The sequence below is a fragment of the Tursiops truncatus genome, chromosome 1 (assembly GCF_011762595.2).
Source record: "Tursiops truncatus isolate mTurTru1 chromosome 1, mTurTru1.mat.Y, whole genome shotgun sequence".
NCBI lineage: Eukaryota > Metazoa > Chordata > Mammalia > Artiodactyla > Delphinidae > Tursiops > Tursiops truncatus.
Window position 1 is genome coordinate 151,006,835 of NC_047034.1, and position 26,016 is coordinate 151,032,850.

Below are 26,016 nucleotides of genomic sequence, written 5' to 3' on the forward strand. Positions count from 1 at the left end.
TAGCTAGTGGGAAGCAGCCACATAGCACAGGGAGATCAGCTCCGTGCTTTGTGACCACCTAGAGGGGTGGGAAAGGGAGAGTGGGAGGGAGGCTCAAGAGGGAGGGGATATGGAGACATATGTATACGTATAGCTGACTCACTTTGCTGTACAGCAGAAACTAACACCACATTGTAAAGCAATTATACTCCAATAAAGACGTACAAAAACAAAAACACATAGTTCTCTTCAGCCTCTCATGATCCCCAACCATGTGGATGTTACTGCTTTCAGACAGAGAAGGAATCTTCTGATTACTATTGTAAAAAGAAAGTCACCTGACACAAATTTGGTGGGACACAGAAATGATGGGGAAAAGGAGAGGAGAGGTATGCAAGCTGGCAATGATGCCTGATCTCCCCCTTGAGGGTACAAATTCCAATTCTGGTGGGAGACACAGACAGCAGGCACGGAGTCCACTTAAAAGATGTCACTAGGCTTCCCTAGTGGCGCAGTGGTTGAGAGTCCGCCTGTCGATGCAGGGACACGGGTTCGTGCCCCGGTCCGGAAAGATCCCACATGCCGCGGAGTGGCTGGGCCCATGAGCCATGGCCGCTGAGCCTGCGCTCCGCAACGGGAGGGGCCACAACAGTGAGAGGCCCACGTACCGCCAAAAAAAAAAAAAAAAAAAAAGATGTCACTATTCATCATGGGGGCAATATAAAGATTTTTTTCCTCCTCAAACTTTTTAGGGATCCTGGAGAATGTCTTGCTCACTGCACTTTCCTCATATGACCCACAAAGAAACCAGGGTCGAGAGAGATCAGGTGACACATCACCTCAGTGGCTGAATCTGGAGAAAAGCCCAGGTCTCCAGAATTCAAATCCAGTCCTCTACAGGACCGGGTGATCTGACCGCCCCTCTGCCCCAGTCACACTTTGCCCATCCCAAACCTAAGAGGTGCTGTCTGGCTGGGCCGGCACCCTCCGCGGTTCACAGACCTGGCCCTGCTGAGGCTGTGCAATGATGATCTGCCCGGGCTGGATGGTGGTTGTGGAGCTGGTGGTCTGCTGGCCTTGCTGCTGTCCCTGGACCTGGACGGCAGTGGGCTGCTGAGCCAGCGTGAAGTAGTACTGGACGGGTTCGGCAGGAGTCACAGATTGACGCACCTCCTCCTGTGGGGCAGAAGGAGGGGCAGGTAAGAGGAAAAGAACCGGCTCAGCAGCTGCCACAGTGAATTTCCACTCTTCCCCCAAATGGGCTCTGTGCAGTTGCCTGCTGAACGCTGAGCTCTCCACATCTGAAGCCAAGAGAAAGTGGAATTCGAAGAGACCAGTTGTGCTAAATCACACTAAAAATAACAGATTCCATAGGCTTCACAAAACATACAGCCAATTTTCTGAAGTACAGAGTAATCACCCACTGCGTGATGAGTTGCAAATGGGCAAATAATTACTGTAACTAAAAACCACGCACTAGCAGTGCTTGATAGTAAATGCCGTCAAGGCCTATGACCTGAGAAGAGTGCTAACGGCAAGCACCCCAAATACCATGCTCTCAGGCTGGCTCCCAATCTCCCAAATAGGCAGCACTCTCTGTATTTCGTTCCCACCACCTCAGGAGGGAACGAGCAGGGGAAAGGGAAACAGGGCTTTCTCTGGATTGGAATTTCAGAATCAAATGTCAGGATCAAGAACACTGGTAGGCAAGAGCCCAGCTTTTCAGAGCATGTCGAGAGCTCTGTGGTCACTGAGGCCATGTCTATCCAGCATCACATCTGGTTTGGTGGTACTTAGCCACAGAAGCGCAACCCAGGGGGCCTGAGGGACAGCCCCCCAGTGGGGTGGCCTCTGGCCGATCTGCTGGGTGAAGAGACCGTTCCTTCTTCAGCTGACGTTTTCCATGGCAGAAGGAGTAAACAACCCTCTCCCAGCCACCTCGAGCTCACAGCTGAGAGTGTAGGATGTTTACACACACTACGGCATGGTTACAGCCTGAGGGTCCAGGGTTGGCCGGCCCCTGACCACTGACACAGATCGGCGTCTGCTCCGGAGGGCCCTGCGACACATGGTGCCCTGCCTGGGACAACAAAAACAACAGAAACATACAACCACTTGGGCTTGTTGAGCAAAATATCAGCTAAATTTACTCACTTCCATGTTCTGGACTAAGTTTGCCAGGTTCAAGGAAAGAGGAAAAGAAGACACTTCTTCAAGGTATAGAGACCCTGTGGACCAAAGCTCTCCAGAGTGACCTTTACAAAGTTGGTACTGACCCCATCCCCAATCTGTGCTTCCAAAGTCCGTTTCTCATTACAGTTTTTTTGTACTTGCTTGGAAAATTCTACTACTTTCCCTGCTAGAATGAAAGCCCTGTGAAGGCAAAGCCTCGCTCTCTCTTGCTCCCTCCCCACTGTCGCTACCACCTGTCTCCTTGCAGGCACTCAATAAGCAGTTGCTGAATGATGAATGGATTCACAGAGCCAGGCAGACAACCGGAGGTAGGAAAGTACTTTTTTTAACCCAAGTTGGGAGTATGACAAATTCTCTTGAACCCAACAGCTGTTAGCAATAGAAAAGAATCCCTAATTTCTTGCTACCTCTAGGATTCTGTGGCCGTAGTGCAGGAGACACGCCTGTCTGCTAAAGAACGGGGTTGGGTATTCTTTTGCTTGCCCGGTGACTGGGGGCCCAGGATACTAAAACTAGGACTCCTGATATCTAGCCCCTGAGGAACTTGGATCTCTGCATGACAAGGTTCCCTAATGGCCATTCACCCAGTCTAGGCAGACACTTGTAACATTCTGGGTTTCTAAGCTAGTCCTCAAACATGAACCAACTTTCTAAGTTAATGCATTCTGTGCTTCAGGCCCAAACAGTTTGAACCCTGGACATGATCATGCTGAGGCAGAAGAAAAAGGAGGTCCCCTTTTATTTTCATCTAGGTCTCAGTTTCCAGAACAACTTAACTGTGACAACATCACCTCCACTTCAACTCCAACTTCTCACCATTATAAATAAAGGTCAGCCAGTCAACTTGATCTTGGCTGTGACAGGGATAATACTGACACCCTCCTTAGCGAAGAAACAAAGGCCAACTGCTCTTTTCAAGGCTCCTGAAATAGGTTCAATGAATTTATTTTCCACTCAGAACTCCCTTCCCATTCTACAAGAAACATCAACCACTAAAATCCAAACTAACTTGGAAAAGCTCTTGGGTGATGAGAGGGTACAGAGGACTCAGACCCCTAGAACTAACTTGCAGGAAGTCTTAGGGAGTAGGGAGCCACTGGCATTTACCAGCCCTGACCTGTCATTGTTCTGTCTCCAGTTATCCTTGACTGTAGCTAATCTGCAAGTGAATATGGTCTTTTTGCCAGACAAATAGCAAACCCTTTAAGTACCACTTTCAGAAGCTAAAATATCCCTTGCCAAAAGCTGTGAGAACATGTAAAGAGCTTCTCCTATGATGCCTACTGTATGCTCTTAAACTGTTTATGAACTAGGCAGTGTCTAGGACACTTCTGTGAGTATCAAATAGAGGCACCAAGGTTTGTGTTGTGAGGACAGGCATGACAGCTCTCAAATCATTGGAATGGAAGGAGGCATATCTAAGCTTCTTCTGCATTATGAATACTCATTCCGCCAATGGAGGTCAAGCTAGTAAGGGAGTGATTATGATTGGTTTAAAGAAATGGGTGAAGAGGAAATGACATTTCAATGAGCAGGAACTTTCAACTCACAGTTTTAGTGGGGCAGAAGTCAGGCCTCAACTATCTTCTGCTTGAGTAGTCTTGCTTCCCCAAAGAACAAGAAGACATCCCCACGCATCTCAGAGAAGTCAAGGGCCTTAGATGCACAACTCAGTATTTCTGGCTCGTTTCTTTCCCGAGCAGTGGGAAATCACCCCGTGCTAGAACAATCTCTGAATGACTGGATCAATCCAGAATGGGGCACCTGCCCAGCTTCAGCAGTGGCCTCCCCAACCAGAGTGCCTGCTCTTAGAATCTCTTCAGAAGTAGAGTCTGATAGACAACGCCAGAGAACGAGCAGCCTCACATCCTAGAGCCATCACCACAGTGCTGTGCAGCCAGCCCCAGACTGGAAAAAAGCACATTTGCTTCAGTAGCAAGAATGAACTGCTCCCTCCTTCAGAAAGGGTGAGTTCTGGAGAGTAGGTGCTTTTAAAGGACTTAAGGAAGGTGCCAGCCAATTTGGAGCTTGGGAAAACATCATGTCTACAGAGGATTAAAAGTGCTATCTTAGAATTTCAGGCCAGCTTTCAGCAATCTCAACCTTTCAAAGGCCAGGCAGTAGCTCTCCCGAATAGGATGCCGATCAATGGCCTGAACACCTGCAAAGAACTGAACCTGTTTAGTTCAGAAACTGAGCTGTTTCAGCTAGACACACTTTAAAGGAGATGGATCATAGCATTCTGAGTCAGGCTAGGATGTAACAAGGAGCTCTCTGACACCCTAAGAGAGTGAAGCACTGAGGACGCTGGAGGAAGGGAGAGGACATGACCATTCTCTCTAGCCAGCTGGCTCGGCAGGCAGCCCCAGGGAACAAGCAGGAGTTGGTGCAAGGAGCCCGAGCAAGGCCTGATTTTGTCACAGAGCTCACCACCTTGGTCTAAAGGGGGCTTCTGAAACAAATTCCAACAAGGAGAATGGGTGAATGCTATGAACTGTTCTGAAGGAAGCGAAGTGGTCTGAGTTCTTGTGGTGACTTCTCAGAGAGGAGGGAAGCACTAAGAGAGGAACTGAGCCGTGGGCACAAACCTGCAATGTTTCAAAGGCGATGCACAGCGGGACGACCGTGGCAGCCTGCCGCTGTAAACATCCGACTGAAAGCTCCCTGGAACGCCTTACAGCTTCCAGTCAAGGATGTTTACAGTAGCAAAGACTGCCCAGAAAGAACGAAGACGCAGTGAGGCACCCCGCTCTAGGAAGGAGGTGCAGAGGGCTTGCTAACCCAAAGACCCTCAGGCAGGGTCGGGATTACAAAGGGTGTTTAAGATGCCCACTTCTCCTACACTCTCTTACTCGTTATTAACACGAGACGGCACAGGAGAATGGTCGTCACTGAATGACTCCTGTTTCTAAGGACAATACACTATGAAATAATTCATTAAAAACACTTAAAATTTTATTAACAAAACAGAGAAAGCAGATCAAGGCTCAGCTTTGCTCCTGCCAGACTCTGCCACTATCCCCCAAGCATCTCTACTACATCTAGTGAGTCATGCAATCTGCATGCCTAAAATGATGAGCTACACAGGAGAGGGGTCTATCGCAATTGCAATTAAGAGCTTTATGCACCCAAAGTGCTGAAAAACAATGGTGTGACCTCTGGAGAGGAGCAGACAGAAGAGCAGGAAAGGCAGACACTCACATTCTTTCTCATGACTGCTTAGAAAGGTTGCTTAAATGGTGGTTCTCAAATATGGTTACACATTAAAAGCATCCGGAGAGCTTTAAAAAGCACTAATGCCTGGGCCTCCCCCTCACAGATTCTGATTCAGCTGGTGTAGGGGCGGGGCCTAGGGACTGGTATTTTTTAAACCCTAACAGGTGATTCTAAAGTGCAGCCAGTGCACTGTGCAGAGAACCACAATCTAGACTAAGAGAAAACCCAGTCCACTCACTCCAGACACCACTATGCACACACAGAAGCTGTTTCTTGGAAATCTAAAATCTGTAACTTGCTCTCCCATCCCAGATTAAGAACTCTGACAGACTTCCTAGGATACCTCGAAATGAGCTTCACTTTACTGTTGTAACTAAAGTCTTTCATTTTCATTTTGTCTGTTTTCACTGAAATTCCACCTCAGAGGCACTGAGTTAAAAGCATCCCTAAATGCGTAACAGGAGGAGATGTTAAGGATGGATCTGGTCTACAGAAAGAAAAGCAAAAGAAGAGCAAATGACTTGTGCTGAGAGAGGAAAAGGAGCGTATCTGACACCAGGAGGCAAGGCACTCTCTAGTCAGCAGCAGCAGGAGCAATGCCTTCCCAGCTCACCTGACGCTTTGGTGGTTTCAGCTCATCTCTTGGAACAATATCGATGAGAAAGTCAAACTGATCAAATTTTGTAATTGCCATGGCGATATCATTCCTCTGTAACAAAGAAAAGCAGAGTGAAAAATTAGCCTGGGGAGAAACTAGTTCACCTGGCTTTCTACTCTCCAAGTTACAAGTAAGGTAAGATGATGACTTCTAAGCCAAATTAAATACCCATGGCCAAGCCTACAGGCCAAAAGTAGTACAACCAAACTCTTATAAACTTCAAATGATCAGACTTGATGGACAAACACTGACAAAAAAGAGATAAATGTAGCTCATGCTCTACAAACTGTATATTTGAGCCTCCAACTATTACCACTTCTGCTGGATCCTAAATTATCATCCTCCAGATACATCTGTACAAATCTAGCAATCTTAACTGACACATTTCTGGTCATTCTGTGGTTAGCAAGGTTAGACTATCATTCAACCTTATAACTTTTTAAGCCCCTAAATAATATTCTGGCTCTTTGGTTCACAAGTAGTTATAATCTATTTTGAATCCCTTTGCTGAAATCCTAATTCAGTAACTTTTTGCAATATTTTCTAGTCATCGGATCTATATATGTTAGTTCCTACAAGGCTACAATTTTTATTTTGAAATTGAAAATCACAATGTCAAATCCACAGTTTAAATCTTGTTCCACATGACATGAACACTGGAAGCCTGAAGTCACTAGAATAGAGGCAGGGTGGGTAGAGACCAAGTCAGCTGACTAAAGCTACTGAAACCAAGGTCTGCTCTGATGGCGTTCTTTCTAAGAGTGACATTCCCTTTCTTTAAATAATAAAATTAAAAGATTTTTAATTAAAAACCAACACACTATGTATACTTAAGATCTGTGTACTTCACTGTATGACAATTTTAAAGCAAAGGAAAAAACCGAAAAAAATAGTGAACCATGGTGAGTGAGACATATGCTGAAGTGTTCAGGGGAATGTAAACTTTTAAATGCATATAAAAATAGATGACTTGGGGACTTCCCTGATGGCGCAGTAGTTAAGAATCCGCCTGTCAATGCAGGGTACATGGGTTCAAGCCCTGGTCCGGGAAGATACCACATGCCACAGAGCAACTAAGCCTGTGTGCCACAACTACTGAGCCTGTGCTCTAGAGCCCACGTGCCACAATTACTGAAGCCCGCCCACATAGAGCCCATGCTCTGCAACAAGCCACCGCAATGAGAAGCCCACGCATTGCAACGAAGAGTAGCCCCCACTTGCCCACACGCAGCAATGAAGACACAGTGCAGCCAAAAATAAATTAAAAATAAAAACAAATAAATAAACTGACTTTGGAGCAGCAATGGTGGCTGTGCATCTTCAAAAAAAAAATAGATGACTTGATGGATAGAGAGAAAGACAGACATGGGAACAAAACAAGTAAAATGTTAACGGTAGGATCTAGGCGGTCAGTATACAGGTGTTCACTGTAAACTCTGCTTATGTTTAAATTATTTTGTGTGTTAGCATGTTGACTTTTCCAACATAATAAAATGTTGGAGGGAAAAGTCAACATGCTAACAGAAATCCTTAGCAAGCCCTATATATCACATCTTAAAAGAAGGTGACTCATCAGACAAAATAGGAGGGGATGGAAATTTTCCTTCCCTTGTCTTTGTGATGGCCCCAAGCCATTGAAATGCAAAACTCCAGTCCACCCTTCTTGCCAGCCACCAGCTTGATAATAAACCCTCCCGACCGAAGCAGGGCGCATCTTAAGGCTGCCAGGTCTCATTTAAGATTAGTACGATATAGTATCATGTTCTTGATGATGTCACCTACTCAAGCTACCCAAACGGCTCATCAATGGATAGAATGAGGGGGAGAAAAAAAAAATCACCTCCAAACATACACCAAAGTGTTCTACAGAATTTTGGAAACAGATATACTTAAATGGGTCTTTTTAACATTTTTATTTTGCCTTTTTTAATGCTAGTATTTTACTGATTATCATATTTAGTAAAAAAAAAAAAAATACAGAAATCTTAAGTACACAGCTTGATGAATTTGAATAAATATATGCACCCAGGTAGCTATCACCCAGATAAGAACAGACGAAGTTTCCTTCTATCCCTTTCCAGTCAACTTCCTTCCCCTACCAATCTGAGGCAACAACAACTCTGATTTCTATCATCACAGATGGTGACAGTATATGGTGTACGTGCTATGTAATTTTTTCCTCTGGTTTCTTTTGCTTAATATTATTGAGATTCATCCATGTTGTTGTATGAATAAACAGTTTGCTCCTTTTATTGTTGAGTAGTAATCCATTTTATGAATATATCAATTTGTTAATATATTTACATCTTGATGGACATTTGAGTTGTTTCCAGTTTTTGGCTATTATAAACAAGGTTGTTATGAACATTCCAATACAACAATGTCCACACTTGGGTGTACACGTAGGAGTGGTATGGCTGGGTCTTAGAATAAGGAACATGTTTAACTTTATTAGAAAGTGCCAAATAGTTTTCCAAGGTGATCGCACCTTACATTCTGACCAGCAATAAATGTTTCAGTCACTTCACTTCCTTGTCAACACTTGGTATTGTCAGTCTTTTTTATTTTAGCCATTGTAGTGGGTGTAAACCAGTATCTCATTGTGGTTTTAATCTGTATTTCCCCGATGACAAATGATGTTGTATACCTTTTCATATGCTTATTGGTCATCTGGGTATCTTCTTTTTTGAAGGGCCTGTTCAAGTGCTTTGCCCATTTTATTTTTTAATCTGAATTGATCTTGAAGGTAGCTTTAATTGGATCTCTCTAAATTCATAGACTTCCTTCAAGACAGCATAAAATAAGTTTTCAGTGTCTGGCTGCACTAGAATATAGACTTCCCAAGGGTAGGAATTTTTGTCTGTTTTGTGTATTAGTCCCCAGGGCCTAGAACAGTGCTTGGCACATTGTGGGTATTCATTTAATATCTGTAGATAAATGAATAAAAGCATGCATTTTCAACTTTGCAGATAAAGGGAAACAGAAAGCATAATTTACTTCCTTGGCTTTGTTGTTAAAATACTGTCACTATTGTACCTGTCACACCCTTCCTCTTATGTCTGGGAAACCTTTCCTCTAACAACTAGGGCCTGGATGTTGAGCGGAGGGCCTCTAGAGCCAATGACCAAGGGGTCCTCATACAACATGAATGCTGATTTGCTGGATTAAAATAAAAAAGGAAACATGAAAGAGGAAGAAAAGGATTCCCAGGAAAGTAGGGAAGAAACAAAAAGGCTAATGAGGTTAGTGAGACTATTCTTCCTGGGACTGTTCTTTTCTGGAGTCTCTCAAGGCTTCCAACCAGAAGTTGTTTAGATCTGGAAACAGATAAATACCACTTTAGCCTCTGTTTATAGTGAGAGCTCACCAAGTACAAAGTTCAGTCACTGAGCTGTGAAAAACAGGAGAGTTGGAAATTAAGATTCTTGGTGGGGAAGTACAGACTATCTTGGCTATATGGTCTGCCTGCCTCCCAGCAGTAGAGGAAGATGCCAGTTAAACATATCAGCTTGACAGAGTGCTAAGGAAAAACAAAAACTTTGGTCCAAAGCCATGCAACAGAAGAAGGCAAAGGCAGCTCTTGCCTAATTTTCTACAGTATTACCTGAAGAGTCCGGCGCTTGTTATCCTCTGTGTGGATCCAGGCTCGAAGAGTCAACTCAGTGATAAAAATCTGGGCCGCCTTGGCAAACAGCACAGGGGCTTCTGCACTGATCATCTGTAACAGACGTAGGCCCTCCCTGTCAATCACCAGCAAGTCATTCAAACCAGTCAGTTCGTCCCTTACCTCACGTCCTACTCTTGGGCTATGGGGCAAGGGCTAGAAAACAAGATGGTGGTAGCCTTACAAGATTCCAAGGTAAAATAAATCCACGAGTAGGGACAAAGCAGGTAGCAGACAGAAGAAGGGAAGAGGGAAAAAGGATATTTACCTAGCACCTACCATGCACTTTCTTTCTCTCATAATAGCCTTTCAGAGAAACTAGGGTTTAGGAGAGATGAAGTGATTTGCCTATGTCCATAGAGCCAGTAAGTGGTAGGACTTAGGTTCTAATCCAAAGGGAGACAATGTGGAGAAAGATAATGAGTATGAGAGCCAACGGATTTAGGGAAAATCTCTGGCTTCCCATCCTTTTGGGCTTTATTTTTCACATAGTGAAAAGAAAAAGGATAACAACCTTCCAGGGTTGCTGTGGGAATCAAATGAGATAATATATATAAAAGCACCCAGCACAAGGCCTGGCACACAGTAAGTGCTCAAGTAATGCAAGCTGCCTTGCCAAGTCTGAATTCAAAGTTCAAACTCTTGGTCAAACAAAGCTCTGAACCCTTGGTGAGGTGCTCTATGCAGGATATAGCCACGGGAAGAGCTCTGGAGTTAAGGAAGTAGGAGGTGAGAATTGGGATCTTGGTTCTCCTACTCTGGGTAAGACACTTTTAACCTCTTTGTGTCTATTTCCATATCTATAGAATGGTGAAACTAACAATTCTTATCCTATCAAATCTCTCAGGGTTACCATGAGGAAGAAGTGAGCTAATAAAAGGGAAAACTGTGGTAAACTGTTAGCTTTCCACACAAATACAAGAGACTATCAATTTTGAGTGGAAAGAGAGACAGTTGCTCTTTTCCTGTGAGAACTGTAACAGGATGTGGACTCCTAGGAATACAGAAAAGGCCACCCCCAAGTAAATCCTCTCACAAGTATAAATCATGTGAAACAACTTACAGATTGAAAAGTTAGAACAAGTGCAATATCATTATCAAACATTTCTTAGAGCTCAGATCAACAAACTAGAGATTGCAATAAGATGCTAGGAAGACGTCACTGTCCTGTTGATGTGATGATACATGTTCACATTACATAGTGGAAAGAATCGGGCGATTCAAAAAGCAAATACTCAGCATCTTTTCAACATCTGGAAAACAGGATATCCCCAATTTTCAGAGAAGACCATACAACAATTAAAACTGTTCAATTTTAGCTCACATAACAATTTTAGAGAGAATCCAAATAAAAAAGCAACAGACAATATTATTTTCATTTTTGTTTAATTAGACTTTGAGCTCTAGAGAAATGAGCAATAATTTTCCCATCGTTTTACTTTCAATATGAATAATGAAAATGAATGTGAATTCACCTTCACATCTTCATCCAGTTTCATAATCTTCTTAATACGAGCCAGTGGGAGTTCCTGTACTCGGAAATCTTTCTGAAATGAGTAACAACAGGTACATAAATAGTAGGAATAATCAACAGGGTATGACAGGCAGCATGAAACACTCTGATTGGTTTAGTCCCTCCTTTCAGAAAATATGGCAGGAGAGGAAGTACAAATGAAATGAACAAAATACAAGCTCTAGAGGCAAAATACTTCTTAACCAAGGCAGAGCTTCAAACAAAGGGTTTCAGGATGAACTTATGATGGCTTCTAATAGTGCCCTCATGAAAAGTGGCCCCAAACAATACCAGATTCTTTGCCAGCACGATATAGAGATGTATTATACGTGTCTTCCCCTCACCCAAGAAAGTTTACCAGCTTGCATGCAGGTTAAAATGAGACTTTTGTCTTAGGGATTTTCCTCCAGTTCTTCCTTCTAATCAAGGAATGCAAGGGCAAGTGCCAGCAGCACCTGGCCATAGTGACTGTTCTCACCAGCCAGTGTGGCACTGCCTATTTCCTTTTTTTGTTTTTTTTTTTTTGCGGTACGCGGGCCTCTCACTGTTGTGTCCTCTCCCGTTGCGGAGCACAGGCTCCGGACGCGCAGGCTCAGCGGCCACGGCTCACGGGCCCAGCCACTCCGCGGCATGTGGGATCTTCCCAGACTGGGGCACGAACCCGTGTCCCCTGCATCGGCAGGTGGACTCTCAGCCACTGCGCCACCAGGGAAGCCCGGCACTGCCTATTTCTGACCTTTGCACTAATGTGACATCAGAAATTGGGGAGGAGCTCCTTTCCCATCACAGCAGCAAAGGCCTTGTCTCCAAAACCTGCTTGGGGGTGGGGGTGGGAGTAGAAGAGTATGGAAAAAGGGTGAGGGTGAATATATCAGCTGTCATTTAGGAATAGCCCTGTCAATTTTTTCTTAACAAACATGACTAAGCTGGGGAGAAACCATTTAACTTTACTGTGGATAGGATTTAGGAAAGGGATTTTCGATTAGCACTACTCAATTACTTGCAGTTTAAGCGCTTTTTCATTTTATTTTGATACTACTGGTATTTAAACACATGGCCAATGATGGATGCAATTCTAGAAATAAAAATCAATTTTGGGTTTCAGAGCTGCAATGAAGAGAAAGGTGCAAAGGCAGAGATTAGCTAAAATCAGCAAAATCCCTACTGGGACTAGGTGTCAAATGATTGATTCTATAAGTGGTCTGAAATGTGACTCAATATGCTCACCTGGGAATTTACATCATCACATTACGGAGGAAGGAGCTCTTATTTGAGATTTGGTATAATTAACATGCATTAGTGAACTTTCTTTTCCAAGACCAACAGAAAACCTCAACTACACATCAAAGAAGGCAGTGGGGCATTTTGGAAAAACATCACCAGCCTTTCCAGACTCTATTTTATGAATACAGAAGAGCAACTATTAGGATAAAATGTACACCGAGACATCTTACTTACTTACTTACTTACTTTATTTATTTGGCCATGCCGGGCGGCATGCAGGATCTTAGTTCCCCGACCAGGGACTGAACCCATGCCCCCTGCAGTGGAAGCATGGAGTCCTAATCACTGCACCGCCAGGGAAGTCCCAAGACATCTAATTACTCCACCCAAACCCAACAAGCTGCTTGGCTACCACTCACCTCTACAAATTTCCAACACTAATTTTTCATCCTTTCCTTTTCCAAATTAGGTATCAGCATTTTCCATAAGCCTCTAAAAACCTAACCCTGGAGTGGTAGAGGCTTAGAAGTCCAGTTTATTAAAGTTTCACCAAAAGGAGACAGCAGGACACATACTATTCTTATTTTTTCTCCTCCTCTTTCATTTATTACTTCATGCAACTCAACTAACAGCAAATGTATGATACCTACTACTATGCGGAAGATGCAAATATATTCTTACCTTTGAATAGCCAAATAGTTTAATTGTTAGAGACTAACACATGAGAACATTATAATCCCCTATCCTATACTAGAATGGGGGTGTAAAATCCCACACGGAAAGGAAAGAAATGACCAGCTGGCAATGGGAGGTGTGGGGCGCTGGAGTGAGCGAGAGGAACTGGCAAATGTTCCACAGAGGGGCTGAATCTCAATTATATCTAGGGATACTGCAAATCTGCTTGCTGGAAAAGTATGTTAATCAGACAGAAGAAACAGCATGCACAGAAGCACAGAGACAAAACCCTGGCCTATTTAAGTTTTCGATGTATGACCTTAGTACAGAGGGGAACAGTAGGAAAGGGAATGCTGGATTGGGGCCAGATTCTAAAGGGATTTTTAAAAAAACATTTAACTACAGAAATCAATCACTGGTCTTCTTTCTTGTGTGGCATATCACACAAAATGATGATGTTAAACAGAAATGCCAAAGAGAATACTAGGGATGATAATTCCTTTGGAAGGCCTCCCAGGATGATACACAAAGAACAAGATTATGACCACAAGATTTAGGTCTCTTGCAAGCGTGCTCTCATTTGGCTTGGTTATTTAATATAATTCCCACAAGACTGTTCTAAGATTACTTAACTAAAGCCCAAAGCTAATAAAAAGACCTCTTTCCCTAACTTGAAAGAATAAAATATTACTTTTAGAATTTCTATGAGACTATAATTAAAAGAAAAAACAAGAAAAGGTCAAGGATATCATCCCCACCTTGATGATGTGTAAAATGAGGCAGAAATTTACAAAAAGCTCTGCTCTAAGCCCCACCAACCTTTTCTTTTGTGAGAAACTTTCTCATGATCCCCAAACCTTGAGATCTTAAAGGATCTTCAGATGTGTGTGTGTGGCTCATTATCGCTGACAACAGCCCAGTTTTCTATAATCTCAGCCTAGCTTTCCAGTCACATGTAAGGGTTTACAACAAGCTTATTGGAGAGGGGAGCCCCTTCACTATCAGTAAATTGGCTTTCAAGTCAATGCTCCCCTTGTCATTGGAAACCATGCAACTGACATGAGTAACATTAAACTTCTTCTCCCGATGTTAATCCAAGTGGAAGAACAACTAACACATTTTACTCTTGGAAGTGACATCAGCATCGTAGAAGAGCAGATTCTCTCAGAACATTCTCTGCTTTTGACCACAACCAAAGAACTACACTTAAAAATGCTGCCAAGGGGGCTTCTCTGGTGGCGCAGTGGTTGAGAGTCCGCCTGCCGATGCAGGGGACACGGGTTCGTGCCCCGGTCCGGGAAGATCCCACATGCTGCAGAGCGGCTAGGCCTGTGAGCCATGGCTGCTGAGCCTGCGCGTCCAGAGCCTGTGCTCCACAACGGGAGAGGCCAGAACAGTGAGAGGCCCACGTACCGCAAAAAAAAAAAAAAAAAAAACAAAAAAAAACAAAAAACGCTGCCAACTGAAATTGCCGAATTTCAAGAAGTCTGAATTCACTCAATGAGAGCTGAAAGCCAAAGAAAAGTCAATGGGTCTCAGGCTGCACTAAAGAACATCCACAGTCTCAAACATGATGAGAAACCTTTTGCAGGCCTACCTAGTCAGGCACTCACTCCGGCAAAGTCAAGATTCTATCCTCTCGAAAGCAGTGATTCTCAACCTTGGCAACATGTTAGAATCACCTGGGGGAACTTTTGAAAAACAAGATGTCTGCGCTTTACCCCAGACTAAGTGAATCAGGAACTCTAGGGAGTGGAGTCCTGGCATCACATTTTTTGAAAACTACCCTGGTGACTGTAATCCACAGTGAGGGTTAAGGACCACTGCTTTAAAGCCTTGTTGCTCCAAGTGAGGTCCCTAGACCAGCAATGGCATCATCTGGGAACTCAAAAGAAATGCAGAATCTCAGGCTCCAATCCAAACCTCCTAAATCAAAATCTGTATTTCAACATGACCCTTATGTTGTTCACATACAGACAATAAATTCTGAGAAGCACTGCTCTACAGGAAGAGCTCAAACAGCACAGGACCTATTTTTTAACAGTCCACCAACCTTTACCTCCAAGTTCTTATTTAAATGGTTATCTGATTTGATTGTAATGGTGGAAATGTCATCTTCCAATCTGGAGGCATTGAAGAATGAAAAGATATAATTGGCGATCAAAAGAAAGTGACCTAAGCATTAAATTACAGCTAACTGAAGGCTAAATGGGATGTACGGAAGGAGCTTAAAGGAGGATTAAATTTTTCTTTAAGATTCAGCATTACTGCCTCCCCATCTACCCCCCAAAAGAGAAAAGTGAGCTTCTTCTTCCCCCCTTTCGAAGAGGTCTAGAAGGGTAAAATTCAATGCCAAGAAGTCTATTAATTATTGTTCCCAGAGTTCTGCTAAGCAGGAATACAGTATTCTACACAATCATCCTGGTGTACGATCATTTTGGTATGATTTTTAACCAACTTCAATTCCAGCTGAACACCATCTGGGTTTATGGACAATGCAGAGCTTTCAAGAATGAGGAGAGCCTGATGGCCAAGCTGAGATGAAAGACAAACTGCTTTTGCAGAACACAGACCAAAACGACTGGGGCCAATGTCTCTAATACATCATGAATTATATCATCTAGCAAACTTCAATTACTTGTTTTTGGAACATCTTTGTCCCAGTCATAGAGAGACCACAACACCTTATGAGTATTCTCATAAGTTTTATTTATGTTTGGATGGTTTGAACATATGGATTTTTTTAAAAATCTGGTAGATACTTTGAGATGTCAACCTAAGAGGCTCTGACATATCTGAGGAAGTCTGGTTGTAAGTGCTGTTGAGTTCAGGAAAGGCACAGACTAAACACTAAAACGTCAGCCACGTTACACAGGCAGAAGTGCAGTCAGAGAAGCAGATGCCTTCTTCGTGTGCCATGGGCAGAGGAAAAATAAAAGTTTTACAAAGGGACTTTATTGGATTGCATTCTCACTCCAACTTGGCACTATGTTGCTTCACACTAACTCTGAAGCGGAGGAATCTGATTCATTCAAATATTTAACGTGCACCTATTTTATGCCAAACATCATTCTAAGCATCTGATGTAAGAGATACGATGGTAGCAGTCTAGGAGTCTTTTCTCAGGGGTACACAGGAGGAAATTTTTAGTTAGCCATCAATAGGAGAATGATTGAAGAAGACTTTCCTCCTTGATCTTCTTTCTCCTTACTCATAAAACTTGAACTACAAGTGAATTCCTCAAAGTAACCCACTTTTTAAAAAAATTAATTTATTTATTTATTTATTTTTGGCTGCATTGGGTCTTCATTGCTGTATGCGGGCTTTCTCTAGTTGCGGCGAGTGGTGGAGGAGCTACTCTTCATTGTGGTGCATGGGCTTTTCATTGCGGTTGGCTTCACTTGTTGCAGAGCATGGGCTCTAAGTGCACGGGCTTCAGTAGCTGTGGCTTGCAGGCTCTAGAGCGCAGGCTCTAGTTGTGGCGCACAGGCTTATCTGCTCCACGGCATGTGGGATCTTCCCGGACCAGGGATCGAACCCATGTCCCCTGCATTGGCAGGTAGATTCTTAACCACTGCGCCACCAGGGAAGTCCCAAATCCATTTTTAACCTCTGAAGGACTAGCTGTCTAGCGACAAAAAGTTGGTCAACACCACGATCTGCTCTGATGTCAATCAAACTTGAAAATTAAACCAAGTAGGATAAAAATCAAAGCCCACATTCCTGTTCACTGCAGCATTATTCACTATAGGCAAGAAATGAAAGCAACCCAAATGCCCACTGACAGATGAATGGATAAACAAAGTGTGGTATGTACACATACACAGGAAATATTATTCAGCCTGAATAAGGAAAGAAATCCTGTCACATGCTACAACATGGAGGAACCTTGAAAACATTATGCTAAGTGAAATAAGCCAGGCACAAAAAGACAAATACTGTATGGGTCCACTTATGTGAGGTACTTAGAGTGCTCATAGAAACAGAAAGTAGAATGGTGATTACCAAGGGCTGGGGAGAGGGAAAAGCGGGTGGTGGTTGTTTTATGGCTATAAAGTTTCAGTTCTGCAAGATGAAAAAGTCCTGGATATCTGTTTCACAACAATGTAAATACACTACTGAACTGTACATTTTTAAATGGTTAAGATGGTAAATTTCACTGTGTCGTTTTACCACAATTAAAAAAAAATCAAAGTCCAACAAAATACAGAAAAGCTAGGTGCTGAATTTGAACTTCCACAGTTTATGTGACCGCTCGCCTGATCCTGGATTTTTTCTGCGTTCAAGCTGGAGGACAGACTTGCTGCACTGGCCTAGTCCCACCATACCCCAGGAGGGCACTAGTTTTACACCAGGCTTATTCCAGCACTAAAACCTGATAAGCTTAACCATGAGATTATCCCCTCAAAACATGCACAAAATACCCCACTTTTGACTTTATAATTTCATTTTTTTCCTTCCTTCTGTTTTATATCTAAGATAGTACAGATAACTACCACCTTTAGACTGCAGAAGAGAAAGAATGATTTCTCAGTGGAAATCCACCTGTGAACACAGGCCACTCCGAGAAAGCTCAAGCCAAGTTCAACTGCTGAAAATCTCCCATACAAACAAACGTGACCCACAAGTACATTCAGAATATAAATTAGTTTCTCTACCCCTGAAGTCAAGTGGGCATTTATCACAGTAAGTTATTTTGTTTATTTTATTCATTCATTACCTGTTTATAGTCTGTCTCTCCCACCAGAATACATGTTCTGTGAGTGCAATGATTCCGTCTGTCTGGTTCACAATTGGATCCACAGTAACTAGCATAGCCATAGTAGGTGCGTAAGTATTTGTCGAGTGAACAAATAAACTGACTACGTTATGTTAGAGGTTACGGACCAAAGCTCTAAGAAATTGCAACATGAGTTCTACATCAAGAAGGAATCCAGTGTTTGCTCTGCCAGGATGCTAATATTGATACCTTCAGGGCAGGAATGACACATCTAACACAGAGAGCTCCTTCAACATTTGCTGAAATGACACCAAATGGAGCATTCTTCATTAAGGATATGACACCATACTCTGACTTTTATTGCTTCAGATTCATCACTGTGCCTGACTCAGTAACTGTTTAATAAATACTTATCAAATAAATGACTCTGGTTGTAATTACTACATTGTAAGCCCCTCAAGAGCCAGGGTTTTATTTGATTCTTCTATGTCAGAGGTTCTCAACAGGGGATGATTTTGGCCCCCCAGGGAACATTTGCCAATGTCTAGCAAAATTTTTGGTTGTCACAACTGGAAGGGGAGTGCTACTGGCTGGCATCTACTGATTAAAGGCCAGAGATGCTGCTAAACACCATACAATGCACAGAAGAGCCCCTCAAAACAAAGAATTATCTGGCCCAAAATGTCAGTAAGGCTGTTAAGTAACCCCAATCTAAGTGTATCTTTTGACACCTGGAAAGAGTGCCTGCTTACAATAGATTTGTTGTTGAATAAACTGCCCAATAGTTTTCACCAGGTCCTAGAAATTTGGCAGGGCCACTAATCAGGCTTAAGAAATGACCTACAGCTACTGGAGGAAAGTAAGCTCTGCTTTTCTGCATTCTCTAAAAGATCTGCCTCACATTAAAGTATCTCCAAGTCAAAGCATCCACTATACAACCACATGCCTAAAGAGAGGCACTAAGATATAAAAAAACCCTTGTAGTTACCTCACCTAAGGTAAATTATATTTTCATTTTCCTATCCAAAGGTCAGAAATGAACTATATTTTTAGAAATGTGCTTGAGATTAAAAACACTTTAGTCTAAGTTTTGGTTATTCATCTCAAAGCTTTTACACTCTTTAAAAGTTTCTCATTCTTCCTTACCACTGTTAAATTCCGGATTTCTTCCATGACACGAGGCCAGAAGGACTGTAGGCTTTGCTGGGCATCACTGCTGCTAGCACCACCAAATCCTCCTTCTGTGGACATTTTGACAACTAAAAACAAACACATACATGAGACACATTAGAAATAATAAAGTCAGACTTTCTGTCCAGGTTATTTATAGCTTTCCTTGTGGATGTTTTCACTAATTCATTCAATTTCTCAGCCTGAGAAAGTATACAAAATTGTGCTGAAGGGGTTTTTCACACCGGCTTAAGTCTTAGCCAAAAATAAGGAGGAAAGTTTTCCCTTCTATCCAGCTCATACCGCAGAGACTAACAAGGAGCTCCAAGCAGAAAATCTAAAATTGCTAGAAATCCAAACTCAAATCCTAATGTGAATCAAGGACTTTTAATGTCTTATTTTGCGGAGGGGAAAGAAAAAAAGGCACTTGGTTGTCCTAGTCTGGTCCATAATTTTCAATGCCATTCTCTCCAATGTTTTTCAAGTTCTATGTGGCTTCTCACACTCCATGCCACAGCCTGCAGCACATACATTAAGGGTCCCCAATGATTAATACTGTACAGAAATGTAAACCCAAAGTCTTAAAAAATAAGAGCCAAGTTTATTCTTTTGTTTTAGACACTGTGGTCCCACTTCTTTGGGGCTACTGATGATTATTATTCTTTCTAATCTCAAGCTAATCTGCCTCAAAGGACACAAAAACACTAAAGTCTAGGCCAGTAATTGAGTGGACGGCACAAAGTCTCCGAACTGAAATCACTTCCCAGTTCTTTCCTTACCTGAACCATGCTGTCAGGCACAAAGCCAAACAAAGCACACCACCAACTGGAAGCTTTAAAGATGGTTGAAAAACATTGAAGAATTATATTTAGGACAGAGGAAAGAGAGTCAGAACTTGCAATCAATTGCTTCGTGATGGGGGAGGGAAGATGAATAAGCATCTCTACATCAGCTATAAATATAGATAACATTGTAATGTCTTAAAAGATTTACAGGGGGGAAGTAAAAAACTCCAGATGGCTTAAATGCTTATCTGACAAATACTTACACCCAAGAAACAGTTTAATTGAACACAAAGAGCAAGAAACTTAGTGATGTCCTAAGAATTTCTATTCTGGGAAACTATCTGAAAAGGTTTGACAGGCCAGTGACAGGATGCTGGTGGACAGCTATGTAAGTCATTAAGAACTAATTCTGAAGGGCTGAAAGAAACGCACCAAAGCCAGGGGTCACATGACCAAATTGCTACTTTCCAGGCTTCATGTGGATGCATGCTGGGCACATCATTCTCCATCAGCAGAATGGAATGAAGGCTGATAAATCTAGGTTTAGACTGTGAGGATGTTTGATTCACTCTTAAATGTTTGCCTGGGACTGTCCTAGAGGTCTCTAATTTTTTTTTTTCCCTTTTTCTTCTAAAGGAAATGATGAGAGGAAAGAAATGAAAGGAAAACAAGAGTACAATCTTCAAAGCAGATTTCACTCTGGTGTAATGACATTAGTGGCTGATGATGTAATGGGAAAAGGTTTGGAGCCAATTTCTGGTGCTGGAGGCCTACAAGCAGCTCTATACATCAACAGGAACTCTAAGTGTTAGGAAGCAATATGATCTTGGAGTTTCTGGAGGGAATTAAAGCGAAGAATGTTGAATCACGGTTGGAAATGACTAGATAAAATCTTGAGTCCTAAATAACCAAGTAAGATCCTCTCAACTCAGCTCCCATGACATTTTCACTTATCACCATATGCACATGGCCTATACACTATTCTCTTAGATGTACTGAGAACAAAGAAACCAAGGTAATCTACAGAAATTTATTTACTTTTATTAATAGATTCTTACGAGGTACCCATGACAATGATGAGAGTGAGACTCTAACCTTTTTAAATGGGGCAAATAAAATCTTTCTAGAAATGAAAATAATTATCAAAAAAACTTTAAAAAGAATCTAACCTTTCATTGTAGGGACCCCTGTACATGCCTGATCTTAGCAGAATCTGCCACGAAAACTGCTATGGTCAAAGGAGGAAGATGCACAATTGCCAGTGTATCTCTGTATAACTTGCTAATGATGAGTAGGTTTAGTTTGAGTGCAAAGGCCCGTGAGATTTAGAAAGTTGGTAACCAGTTTTGATTGTCCTCTGATCTCTTCCCACAAACATTACCAAGGTACACAATTCAAGAAGCATTTTTAAAACCATCTGTGCACAGTCTGCTTTTAAATCTTGAATTGCCCCAACTAAGGATGTGCTGGTGCAATCAGTTCCCAAACATCTGTGCAGTCAATAGATTATGAATGAATCTTTGGCTGGCTCAGAGCCACACTGTCAGAGTGGGGGTTGGCTACAGAACAGAAGTTAACAAATTATCTGGAACTGATAAATGTATTAAAGGTTAAGTGTTTAACTTGAGAGACCTGTCTGAATTAGAAAATCATAAATGGATAATGGCAAAAAAAATTCAAGTCAGTAATAATGTCCTTTACATTTTACTGCATCACAGAAGTTTAAAACTGGGGGGAAAAAGGCATTAAGAACCACCCAGGCCACCTCCTCTAAAAGATGCTTACAGCCCTACTTCAAGCTCTGCCCAGCTCCCTCACTCCCACCCTAAGGAGTCATTTAGCTTAAACATGAGCTCCTCCCGCTATACTTCTAAGAAACCGGCTCACTGGTAAGGCATTCTTTTCCATCCATCCATCCAGCTCTCACTGTTCTTTACACTAAGTTGAATTTACGAACAAAGGATCATTTCAGCTTTCGATTTAGAGTTACAACTTTTACGCTTTTTCCATTGAGAAACCTCTTTTCATAAATTCCTGACTCCAAAAAAACAAAGGTACTATACTTTCATCAGGGACAGAAGATCCTCTCATGAGGAAGAAGAGAAAATGGCTTGGAGCATGTTTTCTAGCATCTCTGCACAGAGATGATTTGTAGCTAATTATCTTAATATCTCTTGGGGGACTTCCCTGGTGGTCCAGTGATAAAGAATCCGCCTTACAATGCAGAGGATGCAGGTTCAATCCCTGGTCAGGGAACTAAGATCCCACATGCTGCAGGGCAACTAAGCCCGTGCGCCACAAATACTGAGCTCGCGCTCCTCAACTAGAGCCTGCGTGCAGCAAACTACAGAGCTCACGCGCCACAACTGCAGAGCCCACACACCCTGGAGCCTGCGTGCCACAACTAGAGAAGACAAAATCCGCACGCCACAATTAGAGAGAAGCCCGGGCACCAAGACGAAAGATACTGCATGCTTCAACGAAGATCCTGCGTGCTGCAACTAAGACCCGACACAGCCAAAAATAAAATAAAAATAAATAAATAATAAATAAATCTTAAAAATCTCTTGGAAGAACATAAATTGTTGCTATAAATTCCTAGAAAGTGAGTATTTTTATTCAAAAGGCTTTCCCCAAAGCAGATCCAGTCTTCACATGGGGCTTTAACAATTAGATCAAATCTCACGCAACAGATCTTATGAAAACAAGTTGGTGTTCTCAATATTTTCTGACTGTGGCAAAACTTAACATTAAAATAATAAAACCTAATCATAAACAAATTTTGCTCACCAAACAAGTTAAAAAATATAAAGTAACCTTAGTTAATTTTATCACTTATTTTAATAATTAATACATAAATTGCAACTGAATTGATTTTGCTACAGAAGTAGCCTACTTACAACATCTACAACCTATGGCAAATATGCCAGGTTCATCTTCTAGAGTGATAAGAAAGGTATGTATTTAAAAGTAAGAAAGAGATTTATATTCCAGGATCCTTTTTATTCCATGTTAAATTGCTATCGCTATCATGAGATAAAGCTATTTATATATAGTAAGACCAAGCCACATTAGCTTAGATGACTCTTATGAAAAATGCATAATAGAATTTCCCAGATTTAGTTCATAATTAATATTAGATTTATTACTCATGTTCATTAATTAGATTATAAACACTTGAATAAGACTGCCTGTTCAACTATTTAATAAAGACTTAAGGACCAGATGAAATATTGAATGTTTGTTGCTATAAGAAATCTCAACTCCCATTATCTCTTAATTTATCTGGTTTTAAAAACAGTTTGCTTTCCAAAACTAAAATGGGAAGAATCAAAGTCCACCAAGAAAAGGCCACTTCTGCAATGCTCAAATCAACGGCCATCTCTCCACAAGTGTTCTCTAAATAACCCCAAGTGATCACTCCTTCCTGTAAACCTTCAGAGCCCTTAATCTGTACTTCTTCCTGCCCTCACCACGTTACCTTGTATGATCATTATTTATGTATTTCTTACCATATTTCCCCTTCTGATTTATAAGCTTGTGGGTAGAACCTGAGTATGATTTATCTCTGGATTCCCTCACAGCACCTAGCTCAAAGCCTGATAAATAATTACTTCTGAATGAAGGAGCAAGAGAGTTGTTGCATATGGCCTTTCTGAGAAAAGAGGCCTCTTGGAAAGCCTGGCCCTGAATTAAGATTTATTGGGACTGCAAACTATCCTAGGAGTTTCAAAATAAACGAGGTTCTCTCTGGGCCTTGAAAGTATAAGTAGGACTACAATCAGAAATCCACATGACTTGCCGAAGTGAATTTAAGATAAAAGGGCATGGGACTTCCCTGGTGGTCCAGTGGTTAAGTCTCTGTGCTCCCCATGCAGGGGGCCTGGATTTGATCCCTGGTCAGGGAACTAGATTCCGCATGCCGCAACTAAAGATCTGGCGTGCCGCAACTAAGACCCAGCTCAGCCAAATAAATAAATATATATATATTTTTAAAAAAGATAAAAGGGCATGATAGGAAGGGTACACACACACACACCACACACACACGCACACACACACGTCCTGGAAGTTGCAAGGCAGACTGCAAGGCTAGAAACATGGGTGCATACCATTCCCAAGCGTAAACCTTTTGGAAGTCAGAATCTTCTCAGAAAGGTGACCAGGACAGATTAGCAAAGTTTGAAAAATTAATGACAATAGGTAAGTAGGAGAAGAAGGGGCAGGGGGGAGACCTGTGTTTGGCCACTGCCAGGAGGATAAGGAGAAAATCATGGAGGAAATGGGACGATTCAATCAAATTGGGATGATTCAATCATATCACTCAGGGGTAGACAATCTGTCATTCTAATATCTGGTTACTCTTTATCATTCTTGAAGAAAGAGACCTAAGGAGTTTTCAAAATATCCCAGAAGCAGAGTGCTCCTCCTTTAAGACTCCCTTGGAAGTCTTTTAAGCTCTTTCTTTCGACCAGTTACCATTCTCACCAAATCCTCCCTTAGTAATATGCTAGACATGGAAGAGGATGTATCAAAATGACCAACCTCATAAAATACAAAGAAACATAAGGTTTTACTACAATATTCCCTAGTTTCTAAAACTCTGCACCTTTAGGTTTTGGCTCTCTATTTCTTGGCATGTACCTCACTCTCTCTACAAAAATCCTTTACATTATAATATGCCTAAACCCACAACACAGCTCTGTGAAACAACTAAAACCAAATAGATATTGTTGGGAGATAATACCTAAATCCCTATCATCACAACAACTATTCAAGGAAAAAGGACCACAGAAATTTCCCCTAAAATGAAGCCCAATCCTTGCCCATTGCTGCTTCCTATTAAAACACTAGAGCTGCCCCATCCCAGGCAGTCAAATTTTACCTAAAAATAATGCTCTCATTGTCAAATGCAAGCAAATATCTCTTGGCCCAGTTGTGACTGAAAAACAAATCTAAACACTGGTACCATCTTTCACCTTAATGCACCACCACCCCAATCCAACTTGCAGCCTTTAGGCCTTTCAGGCTGAGAATGTCCCCAATCATTCCTATGTGTCTCCAACTTAACATATATCAAGCATCTCCCTATGTTCAAAGTAAATTAACTTCTTCACTTGCCTTTTTGACTTGCATTTTGATCATGTTTTCCTGTCATTAGATGACATGCTTTTTATTTTGCCCAATTAGCAGCACTATCACCTGCATTTTATGTTCCAGTACTGCTCAGGTATTTATTAACATTAGTTCCAGGCTTCTTTATTTGAATTGGCTAAAACTGTTGGGATGTTATATTTCAAATGGGGAATGAAAGATAAAGAAAGAATATTAATATGAATGAATAAGAAGAAAGGGGGTAAGATTTAAGCTAACTTGTGCTTGTTATTTTAGTATTCTTCCAAACTACAAAGAAAAGTGAAAACTAAATTTGAGAACTAAAATTTCTGAAACAATTCCTCTGGACTTCCCTGGTGGCTCAGTGGTTAAGAATCCACCTGACAATGCAGGGGACACGGGTTTGATCCCTAGTCCAGGAAGATCCCACATGCCGCGGAGCAACTAAGCCCATGCGCCACAACTACTGAGCCTGCGCTCTAGAGCCCACGTGCCACAACTACTGAAGCCCACACGCCTAGAGCCCGTGCTCCACAACAAGAAGCCACCGCAACGAGAAGCCCACGCACCGCAAAGAAGCGCAGCCCCCGCTCCATGCAACTAGAGAAAGCCCGCGCGCAGCAACAAGGACCCAACGCAGCCAAAAATAAATAAATAAATTTAAATAAATAAATTTAAAACAAAACAATTCCACCAACATCAAGCTGGTTCTCATGTTTATATAGATGGACATAAGGACCATTATCAATCACAATGTCTAAAAAAGCATTTCAAGCCTTAAGGAGGCATATGTTCTCCACAATAAAACCAACCTTACATTGACAATTTCAGGAGAAAAATAACAATGTTCTGGAAATAAAAAGACCTATGTTTGTGAACTGGCCTGCTGCCTACAAGCTGGTGGCCTTGGGCCAGTCACTTCACTAAGCCATTCCAGAAGCAATGTGTACTGAACACATACTCCAAAGGCCGAAGGGGTGGTCTGGTATGGAAAGCCTACATTTCACTGCTTGAAGATGTAATAAATGAATGAATACAAGGGAAGGCAGGGTGACTAGAGAGAAAAGAGGGTTCAACAGTCCTTTCTTTTCTTTTTTTAAACTT

At 42.0% G+C, this 26,016-nt stretch overlaps 1 protein-coding gene across 4 annotated transcripts in view; it reads right to left on the reverse strand.

Moving 5' to 3' along the window:
- NFYC (nuclear transcription factor Y subunit gamma) overlaps window positions 1-26,016 on the reverse strand; it is a 63,107-nt gene that overhangs the window by 10,824 nt on the left and 26,267 nt on the right. For all 4 annotated transcript variants that reach the window (XM_019938029.3, XM_019938028.3, XM_073791369.1 and 1 more), the window contains exons 2-6: window positions 18,989-19,101; window positions 11,186-11,257; window positions 9,651-9,764; window positions 6,002-6,097; window positions 982-1,155 (exon numbers count right to left, since the gene is read on the reverse strand). In XM_019938029.3, coding sequence (XP_019793588.1) covers window positions 982-1,155; window positions 6,002-6,097; window positions 9,651-9,764; window positions 11,186-11,257; window positions 18,989-19,093 — 561 coding nt within the window. In that variant the 5' untranslated portion in view covers window positions 19,094-19,101. The remainder of the gene's footprint in view (window positions 1-981; window positions 1,156-6,001; window positions 6,098-9,650; window positions 9,765-11,185; window positions 11,258-18,988; window positions 19,102-26,016) is intronic.